This window comes from Psittacula echo (genome assembly GCF_963264785.1).
Source record: "Psittacula echo genome assembly, chromosome: 10".
Classification (NCBI taxonomy): Eukaryota; Metazoa; Chordata; class Aves; order Psittaciformes; family Psittacidae; genus Psittacula; species Psittacula echo.
The window spans coordinates 3,774,638-3,791,426 of NC_137741.1; the positions used below are offsets into that span (position 1 = coordinate 3,774,638).

Here is a 16,789-nt window from a genome sequence, read left to right on the forward strand (position 1 = left end):
TATTTAAGATCAGAGAGTGTGTTTTAAAACCTCAGGGCAGTGGGGTGATGTAGTCTTCTTCAGTGAAAAACTTCTGGTTGACAAAAATCTGAGTATGCTGAAAAAAATGTGTGTTGCACAGAAACCCAGCCGCTTCACTGCTTGTGTTTGTTGTTTTCCATTTTATCTTGTTTTCTCAGAGCACTACCGTAGACTGTAAATTAACAGCAGCAGCAGCTGGAGATAAAAACTTTGACAAAAGCCCAACAAAAACAAGACAGCCTCGGAAAGTTGATCTGCGAGCTCGATACTGGGCATTTCTGTTTGACAACCTCAGACGGGCAGTTGATGAAATCTATGTGACATGTGAATCGGATCAGAGTGTAGTAGAATGCAAGGTAAGTCTTCAGCTGTTCTTTGCCTGATGTCACATGGCTCTTACAGTGCTTTTTTTATACTTTACAAAAGTCTGAACAAGGAATTTGAGCTTCAGAAACGTGTTACTTTGTGATTTGTATTTAGTAACGCTTGTAAATAGGAAAAGAGGTAGCATATTTGTTCTAATTTAAGAAGATACTTTCAGCTCGGGCAGTGATTAATTTTTGAAGTGTATAAAACGTACATAATGTTATTAGAGCTCAGTATTTTTATGAAATCAGGTTCTGCCTATTGAGTTCTGATTCTGTTAATTTTCAAACAGTCAAACATTTATTTTTTCCCTGTGATGTTCTTTACTGTAGGTGGCACTGTTGTGATTCAGCCTTTTTCACATTTTGCTGCCTTTTAAGTGGCTTTACTCTACATTGCTCCCTTTTTGCAGTGACAGTTTTCACTCTTCTAATTCTCTCTGTGGTGTTAAGAAAGTGTTTGGTGGTTGAGCGTGAACAGTGTCTGGTTGGGATGTCATTGTAAGGTGTGCTGTCTTTGAATAACTCGTGTTTGTAATAGCTGGTGCATCTCTTAGGTTTTATGATGATTTTATAGTAGATCTATAGAAAGACCACTGTCACTGGATCCAAATCACTCATTTTTTAGAAATGGAGTTTATCACAATTAAGACAGAAGAATATGTTCAAAAAGCAGTGTGAAATACATGACTTCTGTTTTCATGTTAAACATGACTGAAAGTTCAACACATTCTGGAAATGATTATCTAATCACTGTAAAAAATTACATATATCAATTTAAGTCAACTTTTTTCTTATCGTATGCGTCTCCTTCTCTGTTGTAATCAGACACGGCCAAATTGACTTTGAGATTAGCGTACAGATACAGTTCATTGAAAGCAGGTTTGAGAACTGAACAGTAGCTAGAGGCTTCCAAATTGCTGGTTGGTCTAACACAATCTAACATTCTGTTCCTGAACTGTCTTCCTGCTCGGGAAACCTCTCCGAAGAGTTTAAGAAAATCAGTCAGCCTTGTATTGTAATTAGATTAGCATTTTAAACTCTGGTGGCTGGAAGAACAGAAGTGTATTTGTACCATTGTCACATGTTTTTTGCCTTAGATATCATTCAGCATTTTAATCGTGCTACTTGATCTGTTCTTGGATGGAGATACTGCATAGCCTAAGTGGAAGTCATCATTTTAGAATGTTTGACAATGATGGATGTAGCTGTGTGTATCACCTTGTTTGCAAAACAGAGGTGAAGAAAACACAAAGTGAGTAAACTGAGGAGTCCAGTGACATGTGTTATAAAACTTCTGTAACATTCATGTTGCTTTAACCTTTTAAAAGATCTCAGCACAAAAAAGTGCCTTACCTGAGTAGCTGGAATGTGCATTTGTGCTGTGGTCTTCTTTGTTGAGATTTTCTCTTTAAAGTTACTGTTACATGATGATTATTACACTTTTGATAAATTACTACACTTTCTGTCAATTAATCTATAAAGTATAAAGCTATTGTATCCTCAAATTATTTTTACTATTGATGTTTCACTTCTGTTGATTGTCATTCTTTATTTTGGGATGGTTATTGTTGACAGGTACAGACTGGTTTCTACCAAAGGTGAAGTTGTCCATGTATTCTATCAAATCACAGCAGAGTATCTTAACTGCTGTCTTTGAAGTGAGTGCTTTACATAAGTCTTAATAGAAAGGCATATAACATTTGTGGTACTACATACATAGGCTTCAGCCTAGGGAGTGACCAACCTTGTCATTAACATGGAGGTGTGTTTTAATTTTGGATGGGATATTAGTGATAATGAACAACAGATCCTTATGGAAACTGCAAGCCTTCTCATTCTGATCCTGAAAAGCCAGTGCTTGCTGTTGTCCATCAACTGAAATACCTCATTTCAGTGCAGCTTTCATATTATGGAATATACAGAAAGTGTTTACTGTGGTACTTCAACCTTTTAGTTCACGAATTAAAATAGTGATCTAGTCTCAGAGTTCAGTTGGCAAATGGAGTTATTAAGAAGCAATCACGTGACATTGTTCCAGGAGTTCATATAGCTTAGTCTCTGTCCTACTGTAAAAGTAGTTTAACTCAGTCTCCAGTTTAATCATTGCAATTAGGCCATATGTCTCAGTTCAGGTAAATAATCAGCATGTGCTCATCTAAAACACTTACTTGTTTTAGTGCCTTGGTTTTGGTACCATTGCTGCCATGTTACTCCCAAGCACCAAGTTTCATGCATTATATTGACTGTTCTGATTGTGCCTGGTCAGACCTTGCAAGATCCTTGGTCATGCATTTTGCTTGCTATTTGAAAAAGTTAAAGCAGTGAACACAACCTAGATTGCCTTTTTGTGTCAGCTTGGGTGTCCAGTGTTGAAGGAAAGATGTGTGTAGCAAGGTTATTCCGGGGCAGCTCCAACCAGTTGAATGTGCAGGACTGAGAGGATGCCTCTAATTGAAGCATATGTAAGTAATGGCATAATATCAGGCATTATATGAATTCTGTGCGGTCTGATGAGGTATCTCCCTCACTCTGCTATCGTTGGTAGACTCCCGATAGTGTAGCTATGGCGTGGAAAAATATGTAAAGCTTCATTGGCAGGAAAAGGATGTCTGTTGTGTATAATGTTTTTATTAGGATTTTGGACTTAGAAGGCCAGGTTTAATGCAGTTGTACCATGAGTCTTGTTGGTCCCGTGTAGCCATGAGTTTCTGTCATCCTTGCCATAACTTTTAGTATCAGTGGACCAATTTAACATAGTCATGATAGATTTCATGAGAGTAGATGGCTAGCTTGGAAGAAGACATGCTGTTAAGTTTCACATTGCGGAACTACTCCACGTTCATTGGGCACCAGGGAATTCAGAGAGAGAATAAGAACATGAATGTGCCAACTGAGGGAAGAGGATTGTGTGTGAGGTTAGTTTTTGTTTTGTTGGGTGTTTTTATGGTGTTTGTTGAGGTTTTTTCTTCCTCTTTGGGCAGGAGTTTTTTAGCTCATTCTTACAGTTTTTCCATTTATATGTGTTCCAGTACTGGTCTTCTGAATAATTTTAAAATGAAAATTCTGTTCATTACAAATGAAAGCTCATCTACAAATGGGAATGGATTACCTTCACTTTTATGTTCTTTTCTGCAACCTTTTCATACTACATAGAAAAGTATGTAGTGGTTAAAATGTTCCAAGAAACGGCAAGAGACATATTAGCTGGGTTGAAAATGGGTTAATGTGTTTCTGCTATACCTGTAGAATTGGGAGATTTTGATAAATGAGAATTCCATATCGGCACATTTACTTTTCTAACTCATTTGGCAGAATATCTTGGTAGGTCTTTTCATAAAGTACCATTCTTATTTTTACTGCTGGATGCATGAGGGAAACAATGCTAAATGAGGAACCAGACTGGTTATACCGTTAACCTCTCCTTTGCTGGTGTTTAAGTGGGATTTTAGAAAAAATCATAAATCCTTGTTATCATAAGCTTCCTTAATTTCAAGTTTGTGAGTAATATCTCCTCAAATTCAAATGGGCACATGCTGTTCTATTTAAACAGTTGTATAAAGATTGTCTTACAAGAAGACCTGTGTGAAAATTAAATCTGACAACTTCTGGCATTTAAAACCTTCAGATTAACCTGCTATAAAAATGTTGTGTTTTTTCCTTAGTTTGTGCCTTTTGCTGTCTTGTATTCTTACAAGTTGGCATAGTTTTATTGATCACATTGTCACTGAAGATAATGTTTGATGCTTCCCAAAGCGGAAAGGGCTCTAGTGGCTGGTTGTGGTTGAAACTGCAGACGAAAGGGTTGTGGTAAGGGTACAAACAGTGGGAATGTGTGTAAGAGGATCAGTGGTTGTGTTTACTTTCTTTCAGCTTTGGGCACTGCTGAAGTTAGTATTTTGCTATTGATTTGGAATTGAGAACTCTCAAATCATGTATATAGATATATAGATGCAGCTTTGATGCTTTGCATGTAAAGGTATAAGGAACATGGTTGAATTATTTCTAAAATCAAGAGTTCTCAAGTTTAAGCGTCATCATTTGCTGTGCATAGATCAGTTTGCACAGTAGTGACAGAGATTAAATATATTCCAGTAGATTTGTCTGTGACCTTCAATGTTTCAAAATGCAAATTATGTGCATATTCTGTACATTAGTTTGGTTTCTGTGTGTCTAATGTTCATATGAATATTTTATTACCTAGTATTTTCTAGGTTTGGGTGGCGAGCTTAGCCAGAAAAGAAAGAATAATCCCTTTCAATCTCTCTATTCTAAAAGGAATTAAGCCCCCAATTATTTGTAGATGGAGGAAGGATGCACATTAGGGCTTGGGGTGTCCTGTGAGCATCAGGACTGTGCCAAACCCCCGCCTGGACACATTCCTGTGTAATCTTATCTAGGTGTTCCTGCTCTGGCAGGGGGATTGGACTAGATGATCTTTTGAGGTCCCTTCCAATCTCTAACATACTGTGATACTGTGTGTGAGGAAGGCAGATTCTGTAGTCAATTTTGGCCAGTGGAGTTTTGGTTAATTGGACAGAGAAATGTGTCTTCTGCTGCTTTCTTTTATGATCTTCAGGTGCCTCAGCAACTGAGTTTGTTTCTATATATGTGTGTGTGTATAAAAAAGAAACAATACACCAACATTTATATAAAACTCTTCCTGTTAGAATTTGAGCAGGCAGATCCAGCAGCTAAGGATACAGTAAGCCAAGGAGAATCTCTGACTACTTGAATTGTTGGGGTTTTATCCTCCTATGATGAATTCATGGCTTCAACTGTTTTTCTCTTCAACAAAGCTGAATCTTATTATGTAAAAATGTAGTTTTCTATTCTTTTTAAGGTGCTTTTTAGCATTACTTAATGCTTGTACAAACTTTAGTCTTTCTGCCTAGCATTACTTAGTATATTTCTGTAAGGTTTTGGTGCGGGTATTTTCACTCCTTGTTTCCAAAGCTTACAGGTACATTCATAAATCAGTCTCCCCTGAGCATAGTTCAGTGAAAACAGTTTCATTCTGCTTGAGATTCTTTTTTCGTCTTACAAAATGGAAAATTCAGCAATGAAGTTCCTTTGCTCTGATTCTCACAGATAGCACAAGATACTCTAAAGAGTAAAGTAAAGTAAAGCCTTACCCTTAAAATATTTGTCATGTTGCATGATGTTAGTATGTGAAAACCAGCTGAAACAACTTTAGTTGTGGCCTTCCGATCAGGGTGATATCTGAGAGAGTATGAATTGATTGAAGGCCTCCCAGAAGGAGAGGGGAACTTATTTCATTAGTCTCTTGCTGAGAACATCTTGTGAGGGCTGCTCTTGGTTCTGGGCATGCCAGTTCTAATGAATTCAGCGATGTGTGCAGAGTGAGACCTGTGGTCATCCAGGCTGATTACCGGCTTTTAAGACAGCCAAGAAAATAAAACCATTTCTAAATGTGTTGGAGCTGGAGGAAGAAACCGCAAGATTTTCCTGAAGTCAGTGAAAAGGAAATCAGCAAGAATTCAGTGTAATGGCCAAGTTGATCAGGGCAGGGTCTTGATCCTGTTTCCGCTAGTAAGAGCCATTTTACTTTTTTTGCAGGATAAATTTTATTTAAAAGCATCTTCTACTTTTTACACCTAAATTCTTTTCACTGCTAATAATTTCCCCGATTTCCCCACTAGAGTCCTCTGTTAAGTGTATTTCTATCAATTTTGTAACCATTTTTAGCATTAACTTGTACTGATGTCTTCATTCTTTGAACCCCTAGAACATTTCCAGTTAGAAGGAGAATTTCAGCATGGAATGAACTCTGTTCTGTAGGATAGAATTGATTTTCTTCTGTAAACCCAAGGTGATCATGAGTTTCCCTGGAAGTCTGAGCGGATCATGTTTGTATTAGACTGTTTACAGTTCTTTTTCTGTGTTTCTCACAAGACAGCCTTCCAGATCAGTAGGGTTTTATGGAATATGTATTCAAATTGTTTGAGTCAAAACTTGTAAAAAATACATGTCTTCTATTGCTGGAATTGGAGATCTTTAGGCAGAGGATGTTTATGTCTCTTTCTAAATGAATTGACATTTACATTTTCATTGTTGTCATCTTCTACAGATGAGTCAACAGTGAAGGACAGGCAGTCTGGATAATCATATATATATATATGTACACATACAAACACCTGAGAGGCCATGTGTTCCTGCAGCTTTACTATCTAGAGTTTGCTGTTTGGTGGCTTCTGCAAAGTTAGGGTGAGATTATTTAACAAAGTGCACCAATTGGGAGAATTCTAAATTACAGGTAAATGATTCAGTTTTTCTCCTCTGCGTCTGTTTTAGGGCCTTTGTTTTAAATACTGTCTGCCATGTACTGAAGTTGGTATAATGAGAGTCCTTTGGCTAGAGAAGCTGCTTCCTCTCATCCCTCCCCAAAAATGTAAGAACTGCTTTGGCAATCATTTTTGTTTAACCTCACCCCAGAGCTGGCTTGAAGTGTTTGTAATTCAGTTGTATGAAAAAGGCTACAAGGAATTTTTGGAAGCAGTTTTGGTGTCAAAGAACTGAAACATGCAGTTAACCTTAAAAATATAATTCTGAAGAAAGCAAAAAGGAATTTAGGTTGCCTGCTATAGATGTGCTTCAGTACAATAAAAAATGGAGTGTATTTTGGTAAATACATAATCTAAAATATGTGGCATAGGTAATGAACCAATATAAAGTGTGCACAGTTTGTAAAATAAAGCACATATTTCTAGCCTTAAGAATAATCTAAAGTACAGATGTGGTGACAGAGTTAATTTCTCTGACATGCATTGTACTGTTTTGAGTTGTAGTAACCTTAAAATCCTACACTCTTCCATGCTTTGCTGTTTTCCTCCTCCTTGTTTGAGAATGGGAGAATGAGTGGCAAAGATGATATTTCAGTTGTTACAGGATTTCCAAATATAGTAAACTTCTGTTCTTAGGGATTATAATAGGCCTGTCTAGGACCCAAGTCAGGATTGTCCTAATTCAGGAATATAGGATTATTTTGATGTAGCTACTCTGTATATTAGAGATTCTTGCTGATTGCAAAATCATTAATATGATCACCCTATTGAAGAGATGAGGAGGACAACTCTAAGATAAATACGTAGAGACCAAAGTAATGACTGAGAGCTGGAGAAAAGAAGGAAACACACAAAAAGAGCTTTTTGATGTATGGGACTATTGATCAGAGAAATGAACAGCTTGGAGAAAGAAACAGGAGCCATATGGTGAGTGGTTTTAGGTTTATGTCACTGATTTTCCTTTAAGTGTTGTTTTTTAACAGTATTGCTTTCTTCTGTAGCTTGAACTGGCTCTTTAAAAGTCGTATGGGATGGATATGACCTTGAAAAATAATGGGATTTAAAATTGTTTTGACTCTAGCGCAGCCGTAGTCTACCCATAAAGGTTCCCTTTTGTCAGCACCTTCTCAAGTGGTACAAGTTTCCACTGCTTCAGCACCACAGGGTATATCTGCTACACTCAGTACCGTAGGTGAGCTAGAGAGCTGTATTGATGTCCAGGACCCCAGAGCCCTGCTCGCCAGTATTGTGTGTCAGGAGGACAAAGGGATGGCGCCAACCGTCCTGCTCTACGCGCCAGTAACTAGAATTAATTACAAACCAATCGAATCCGTTGCAGCCAATTGGTAAACTAATTGGTAATTTTAGCTGTACATCTATATGTAGTTATCTGGATGCCTGTAACGACGCTTTCAGAGCCACTTTTGTTCTGCTTCATCCTGCTTGACAAAATGGCCCTCATAGCTTTAGGGAGAAAGATGTGCATCAGTGAATATGGGGCCGCTCCAGCTGCTTGTCTTGTTTGTATTCCCTTGTTCATAAAACATGACTCGGGTTACAGCTGCATGGTTCTGCTCTGATCATTTCTGATAATGTGTAGCTAAACATTCCTTAAAATAGGTTATGCCATTTACTGTATTTTTATCCTGCACCAGCAAACTTCAGGAATATAGCTCATAGTCAGATTGCTTCTTTTTTTTTGGTGAGGAGTATCCCAGTGGCAGACTTGAAAAGTAAATGATTCAGAATTGAATTTTGCTTTCTGTGCTCTTATTGTTAGTAACAGTCAGCACAACTTAGTATGGGCTGACCTAAATGGACATGAATTGAATTAGAAAGCTGAAATTTTATTAGTGAAACGGAAAAAAAGAACTGGCTAAAATACTTGACTTGTTCATTTCTTGTAGCAGCCTTTATTTAACAATTATTTGGGTGCTGTAAACCAACTGCCTGGTAAGAAAGATTTTTGTTAGCTTTTTTATGGAGTATTTCAAAACAAAGAGCAACTTTTATATCAGCACTACTATTCTGTTTGATTTCCCTTGTGTTTGACTTTCTGGTGACTGTTCCCTTAGAACAACCAGCATATGCTCCTTGTCTGTCAGACGTACTGGTTAAAAGAGCACTTATGTGAAAACTGAAGCTGAATTTCAGACTTGCATTTGTGTTAAACAAAATGAATAAACATCCATTGAGTTTATATGAAAAAGCATTTTCATACATTAGAGCTCATTTTTTTATTAAAAGGATAATTAAATGTAAAGATGAACAGGACATGATTGTAGAAAAGTGTGCGTTCATTACCTGCAGTGTAATAGAGTGTTTTCAGTGTTTGAAGTTTTACTGTTAGGATCTATATTTTACACAGAAGAACCAATACGTCTGCATTTGTAATGGTTCCCAAACTATTTTAAGTAAATAATTATTTGCTTTGATATGCCTTTGACATAGTAAAGAGTTTGCAAGACAGCAATGCTTCGTCATTTGTGGTTTTTCTTATACCATAAAATTATGTATTTTTAACAGTGTGTGAAGCTGATGTAAGTTTTTATAGAAATCGAACTTTGTGTATGGGTTTTTATTATTTTCAGCATGTTGTCATCGTAGTATACGATACACATTTTTCTTGGCTTTGAAAGAGTAGTTATGACAGCTTCTGTTTGTGTTTGATGTGATCTCGAACCGTCTCCCTTAGAAATGCATTCATGAGCTTCATTGGGCGATAATCAGCTCTGCTGAGAAGGGTGCCTTCTGCCACATTCAGTAAATTATTTTTGAGTTTATATGTGGAATATAAGTGATTTCCTAGCTCCTTACAGGGTAAAGAATTGCTCCTTTCTCTACCATTGACAGTAGACAACTGTAGTTTGCCCAGGGAACAAAGCTAAGAGTTTAATTGCTGTGCTTCGCTGTGAGCAAATGGCAATAGGCAGTACTGTCTGAGTAAAGACTGCAGGATCCCAGCTTACCTTTGAATTTTTTATTGTTTCTGCATGTATTTGGACCTTACTATAATGACTGCACGTGTACATTTGACCAAACTGATACAGTCAATAATTTCTGAAAGTTCAGGATATTTTTATCAGAAACAACTCTTTTAGTTTCCTACTGTTCAGCCCCTGGCATTCTGTGTATGAATCTTCCCTGATACAGTGTGAAGTCAGGTTAATTTTGTATGTCTTTCCATAACAGTTCATTTTGTTAGAGACCAACACACAGTTTAGAAGATTCTAACTACTTAATCAGGATTTTGCACTGTTTTGAGTGGAACTCCAGCACACCCATAGAAGATTCTAACTACTTAATCAAGATTTTGCACTGTTCTGAGTGGAACTCCAGCACACCCACATCATTTCTCACAGTATGTGTTTAATCCTACCCAGGAAAGATGGGATGGACCAGATTGCTCTCAAGATCCCTCCCAGTTGTGTTACTTTATGATAACATGTAAATCTTTCAAGCTATGAAGTGTGTTCATGACTACAACTTTCAGTGGTTATACGTGTAAAAATGCAGAAATACTTGGGGAACCCTGTATAGTTGAGAAGTAGTTTTTAAAATGGTGGAAAATTGATTGGTTTGTAATGGTTAAGAAGTATAATCTGGGTATTGAGGTTGTAAGGTCTGGAAATGTTATCACTACATAAGTAAGAATATGAAGTTAGTGACTTGTTTCACTTGTCAAGGTGTGCTAATCAGAGAAGGGAACATAAACTTTGCAGTTTACCTTGGTTTCTTTCTCAGCAAGTTTATATCAAACATGATGGTTTTATAAACCAAGTGGAATGCTCTGATCTTTCTCTTTTTGCCTCTCAAAATATCACGCTTAGAGTCCTTTCGATCATAAAGTGCTTTATTAGTACAATAGTGCTGCTAATCTCACATGACAGCAGAATGCCTGTCACTAAGCTGTACCTACACAAGCAGACATCAGGTGAAAATCATGCACACTTGGAAGTCCATAGGCACAGGATACACTTTGCTGAACTTCAGAGATGTAAAAACCATTTTTTTTCTAATGCAGGGATCCCAGGATTCTCCAGAAGGAATTCCTTCCATCTGATGCAGTTGCCTTTGTGTTGCCTTGTGTATTTTTACTTCACAAACAGGTTAATCGTGACAGTTTAGCCTCCTACAGGTCTATCAGGTTTTCCAGGCAGCTTTGCTTATTTGATGAATATGTCCAGTGTATTTTAAAAGAAAACAACTCTGACAAAAAAATCCTGAAACTGTGATGCTTCAGAATTATTTTCTTGCCAGAGTTTGCTCTTTTGTCCTTAGACATTGGTGCTTGCCCAGATGTTGGAAAACGTGCATGGTTTTTGGTAGGATAAATGTTTTAATGTTTGTTCACATAAAAATCTGAACTGTCCGGGCTTTTTTGTTTTCAGGGGTTTTCTTTGGTTTTATTCTTTATGAGAACACTACAGACCAGTAAACTTCCTGCTTCATTTTCAGTTCATTTATTGAGGTGGAAGGATTGGGTTTTATAAATACTAAGGTTGATGTAATTGTTGCTTTTCAGGAAGTCCTGATGATGCTTGATAACTATGTAAGGGATTTCAAAGCATTGATTGACTGGATACAGCTACAGGAGAAGTTAGAAAAAGCTGATGCTCAAAGCAGGTAATTTGATATGTATTTTTTTAATCCACATGCAAATGTTGTCTCACAGTAAACTTTATTTTGTAGCAGAGATTCAGCAAATAGAACCAATTTCTGGATTTGCTCTGGGGCCTCAGGAGGGTTTCATTTTGGACAGAATTTATGTGAGGACACAGAGGGGATGTTATCCTCCCTGGTAGTGTTACCAGTGAACAACTGTGCTGGAAATGGTAAAGGGTTTGGAAGTACAGGATCAGAAAGGTAAAACTGATGATGTCCTTACATTTGTGCCTACTGCTTGGTTTGTGCCTTGGTGCCCAAGTTTTAGCTTTGAGATGTAAATGAGAAGTAGGGTTTTGCTGGTATAATTTGTGCCTTTAGAAGATACGAGACCTGTAGTACCTGTGGAGTGATAAACTCTAGTTCTTCCATTTTGCTTTGTTAAGTAGTGAGTTCAAACACTCATTGCCTAGGTAGAGACAAAAAGTAGACCAAACATGACAGAATGGTTTTATTAGTCCATTATAGGTTGTTACAGTCCTGCTAGTAGTACTGGAACAAGTTAAAAAATACTTCATGGAAGTGCTTTTCTGAATCTGTCTTCACCAGCACTGGGTTCTGCAAGTTTGGAGTTGTTTTGAGTTGCCAGTTGTCATTTTCATGTGTCAGATAGCTTCAAAAGCAGGAGTTGAAAATAAGAACTCTTCAATGAGCTGCATTTCCGCTTCACTGGCTTCCACCTTGGACTTCATCTGTTTGGATAAAAACATTTTATGTGACTTAACCTGTTCAGTTACCTTTGCAAGTACATATGTGTCAGTAAATGTTATTGCTGGCAAAGTGTGGTACATCAGCAGTATAACAGAAGGCGATGGTGGTATATTTGGTCAGCTCTAAAGGTTTTGCTATACTGGAGGTATTTGATAGAGAGATAGTTATTGCTAATTTTATTTTGAAACTTTCCTTTCCTGAACTTGCAGACCTACTTCATTAGCCTGGGAAGTAAAGAAAATGTCTCCAGGACGCCATGTGATTCCAAGTCCATCAACAGACAGAATCAGTGTGACATCAAATGCACGAAGAAGTTTAAATTTTGGGTATGAAACCAGATCATGAGTTTATTAAAGCTAAAATAAGGGTTCATTTGAAGCAGAGTTCGTGAATACACATTTTCTATGGTAATCAATATATTGGTTGCTGTTTATTAAATCATATATGCAATTATTTGTGTTCATGAAAGAAAAGCACAGGGCCTGTAAAAGAAAATCCTATCAATACTTAATTTTTTACTTCATTACGTATTTAATTACTGGTCATTCCAAAGACCTGAAGTTAAAATACAATTAGTGTGTTCTGTGTTGCCTGTTCAGTACTTATCCTACTGCAAAACAAAGGTCAAAATATGTATAATTCTCATTTTAAAACTGGCAGCGTGTGCAATGCGAGTGGCCAGCTGAGTGTGCCAAAGTACATATAGGTCAAAAAGAGTGAATGTAAAGTGAGACTGTCAGGATTCTGGTGAATAGCAAAACTGATACTAATTAAAGCATAGTACATATTATATACTGTAATAAAGTATTTTTTACTTGTTAAAATGTTTGAAAGCAGTTCAGTACAAATGTGCATGGACACCAGTTTTGAGCAGCACTCACTGGTGCTGTTTCAGTTTTGGAGAATGCATTCATGTTCATTTTACGTCTTTCTCAGGGTGTGTTTTTTAGTTTGTTCTGGTTTGTTGGGATCTCAGTCACGTACTACCCTGTTTCAGAAGTAGTTACAATGTCCTTGTTAGAGATGGAATATTAGGACATCTGGTCAGTAACTCTAAGTATTGAGCTCTCCCCAATTTTGAATGTAAAATATTTCTGCAAAAACACCACAAAGTGTGTTTGGTGGGAAAACTGGTCCAACAGTGGCAGTCTCTTTGTAGATGTATGTATTGATATCTACCTGACAATGTTTGAGAGGTGGCTGCTTAAATGCGTGATACTTGGCACTATGGAAATTTTGGACAGAATGCTAGGGTTTATTAAGAAAGGAATGGAGGACATAAGAGCAGGCGGTGGTGTACCATTGCAGAAATTCATAGTGAATGACTCGTGCTGTTGGTCGTCTTCATCTCTTCCCAAAAGCAGTGTAGAAAAAGTAGGAAACATACAGAAACTGGAAATGGGAGCAATCAGAAGTATCCAACAGTATTGATGCAAAAAGAATAGGATTTGGAGAAGAGGTAACAAGAAGGTTGTGATAAATAAAATCACTTACAGAGAAGATGAGTAGGAAAATGTTGTCTGTTATTTTCCATTAAAAGGTATTGGAAGGACTGATTGCAATGATCAGACACCAAGCTTAAAATGGCAGAAGTGTTTTCCAAGACTTAGTATGCAGAATTTGTTATCATGCAATGCTTTGGATCCCAAAAGCATAAATGACTTCAGAAATCAGTATCACAAAGATTAAAGTCCATTTTTGATTATTAAACACACCTTTGTTATCACAACAACTTTTCAGTGTGCATTGCTGCAACTTGAGAATGTGGCAAAGGAAACATTGCTTCGTACTGCACATTCGGATAGTCTCTTTGCTCGGTTGTATGGAACTATCAGAGTAAGGGGCTTGGCCTCTCTTGCTGGTTTCCTCATATGAAATGATACTGCATCCCATAGGATCAAGGAGGATTATTAAAAACCAACCAACCAGCCATGTTTTTATAATTTATGGACTTATTCCTGATAGCTTATTTTTTTGATGACAGACTTGATAAAAATAGCAGTTAATGACAAATTGACATCTCACTGTGTTTAAAATAAGTGCACAGTCTGGTTGTGTGGGGTTTTCTACACATCTGTTTGAAACTTGCAAGATCTCTATTTTATCCTTGGTTTGCTTTAGCTAATGAGGCAGCTGGATTTGGTGGATTGTTTTGATCAGTGCTGTAAAGCTTGGAAAAGAAATCAGTTGTATGATTGCAGGTAAAGTTACTCTTGTTACAGAAGAGAATTCAACATTTCTTGAACACTTGAGTCTTTCCTCAGTGTTACCATTTTCCAATTTAAAAATGTTTGCAATAAAACTGGGCAGGTTTTTGCTGTAGGGCAACTTCTTCCACAAAGCAAATCAATGGGAAAAGCCCTGCAGTTCTGTCCATCCAGAAATTCAGAGTTTGGGTGGCCAATGTTATTTGGACTTTTCTGAAAGTTCATATAATGTCCTTCCAGGTTTACAATTTAGTTGTGCTGATTAGGTGATAGAAAATCTATCCATTTATTTAACCTTGAAACAGAGTATGTGATGGGTTTGTGTGATCTACCTTTACAATTAAACCTGCACTTTTTTGGACTGCCTGCCCGTATCCTTTGTTAAACTCCTTGTAAACTAATGGTTGCAACCTGTTTTATCCAGCTTACTGATGAAATGAGGCAAGACCCAGGAAGATGCAATAGAAGAGCCATTATGTTGAGCTGTACATACTATATTTTTATTTCTGTGATTGTAAAATTCCCTATCAGAGGATGTTTCCTGTGGGAGCTCTGTGTCCATCACTAGAGTGCTGAAAGTTTTTTTAGTCATTAGACATTTTAAAGAGTTTAATCTGAGAATTTAGCTTCTTGTTAATTTACTTTCATTGGTGACTGAGTAGAAGGAATCTCATTTGGAGATTTTTCTCCTGGTGAAGCAGTATTTTCTGTCTTTCCTGTGACTGGGAGCATGTAATGGGCTATGAAAGTAGTTACCTAATAGAAATAAACCCCCCACCACCACTTCAGCTGCTGATTCATTGCTGCATCGTTGTTTCTGTGGTCAGTTTTACTTTTTTCATGTGTTGAATTTATAGGGCTTTTGCTGAGGCTTTAATATTCAAGAACTACTTTTAGAACTGGAAAGGGAAAAGGAGACAGGCTTTGTGGAGAATTGCTATATCTTGTTTTAAAATAGGTTCCAGTCTTTGGAACTAGCTCTCAGACTGCCTCATTGAAGGCCAAGATTAGGGAGAGAGTGTCCTGACAAAGTTTTCTAACAAACCATTCTGTTCTTTGATTAGCCACTAAAAAGAGCTCTGACTTTCATTTAGGAACCCTGCAGTGACCATTTCTGCCACCCGCCTGGCTCCTGGTGTAAGTTGGGCTGATAAGGTAAAAGCCAATCATGGAGCTAAAGCTGCCAGTCCTGAGCTAACAACAGCACAGACCTGTGTGCCACCTCCAGCGCAGAAGTCATCACGGAAAAATGGCAAGTCCCTTTAAGTGGCTTATGTTATTTTTACCAGCAGTGTGGTGTAAAGTCAGTTTTGGGTGTGATAACCTATTGTCAAACCAAAAGTAAGTCTAATTTTGCAAAATAAAATGTTTAAATAAAGTATTGAGATAATAGATGAATGCAGCCTTACATTGTAGTAGATATGTTTGAGACGAGTTGTGTTTTCATGTGCAGGGAACATTCCACCATATTTCCACTAACTAAGATATGATCTGTTAAAATACCGGTGCATAACACCCTGAAAACGGAAGGCTGTTGGTCACAAACTGACAATCTCACTGGCTACAATTTGGATGGTTTAACAATATAAAGAATTATACATTCCCAGGACTCTAAAAGAGCGCAAGATAATTTTATGTGCCCAGGGAGACAGTGTTATTAGAAGTGTGCTGAAGTAACAACTGATGCTTTTTAGTTTGAAGGCAAGAGTTACCACGTTCACTTACAAATTGTTTCTCCAAGGATTCTCCTCGGAGAATGCCTGATGCGGGGTCTTTTGTTCTGGAAGTGATGTATTTATTTGTAGACATAAAAACTTTATCATTTGCTTTATAGTTTCTTTGCTCACACCGGAAGCCTAAGGTTGTCTTCAGAGAGGCATTTCTTGCATTGATTTTTTTCATGGGTGGTCCCAGATAACTTGCTGCAAAAGCAGCAGGCAGTGGAGAACTGGGTGTTCTGAAAGGAATTAAAAAGAAATGTTCACAATTTAGGTTGGTTTTTTTTGGGTTTTTTTTGAAGAAAAATTACCGAAAGAGCGTGGATTAACTTAAGATAGTTGTACATTCAACCTAGCAGTAGTAGAAGACCTGTATAGTGGTTTGCAGACTTGTATATTCTGAAGTAATGTACCTTGTCCAAATGCCTTGCAGTTTAACACAAGTGAGTTCAGTAGCATGTGGATTGTTATGGTTAGCAAAGAACAATCAAAACCATACTCTGAAAACAGTGTTTGAATGGGAGTTGATTGCTGCTGTTTTCCTGAGGGAATATCTTGCTGTATATAGTTGCAGTGAGCTGGTTGGAGAACAGTAGCAGTTTGGCTGAGTTTTCAACACTGTAACAGAAGGTATAATTCCACTTCTAAGTTTTGCCAGTCTTTGAAGCTATTCATAATGAAACCCTTGTCTGTTGATTAGCGCTTATATTGATAAGTGACAGACTCCAAGCTGTTGTTAAAATGCTTTTATTAGGGGTTCCTGTGTGTATGGAAAATCTTATTAGCTACACAGGGAA

General features: G+C 37.4%; 1 protein-coding gene across 3 annotated transcripts in view; it reads left to right on the forward strand.

Annotated features, from left to right (window-relative positions):
• Positions 1-346: 346 nt before the first annotated feature.
• Positions 347-16,789, forward strand: part of SCAPER (S-phase cyclin A associated protein in the ER) — a gene marked incomplete at its 3' end in the record, with an annotated part of 134,504 nt that continues 118,061 nt past the window's right edge. For all 3 annotated transcript variants that reach the window (XM_080626273.1, XM_080626271.1, XM_080626272.1), the window contains exons 1-4: positions 347-377; positions 11,217-11,317; positions 12,277-12,393; positions 15,369-15,526. In XM_080626273.1, coding sequence (XP_080482399.1) covers positions 11,226-11,317; positions 12,277-12,393; positions 15,369-15,526 — 367 coding nt within the window. In that variant the 5' untranslated portion in view covers positions 347-377; positions 11,217-11,225. The remainder of the gene's footprint in view (positions 378-11,216; positions 11,318-12,276; positions 12,394-15,368; positions 15,527-16,789) is intronic.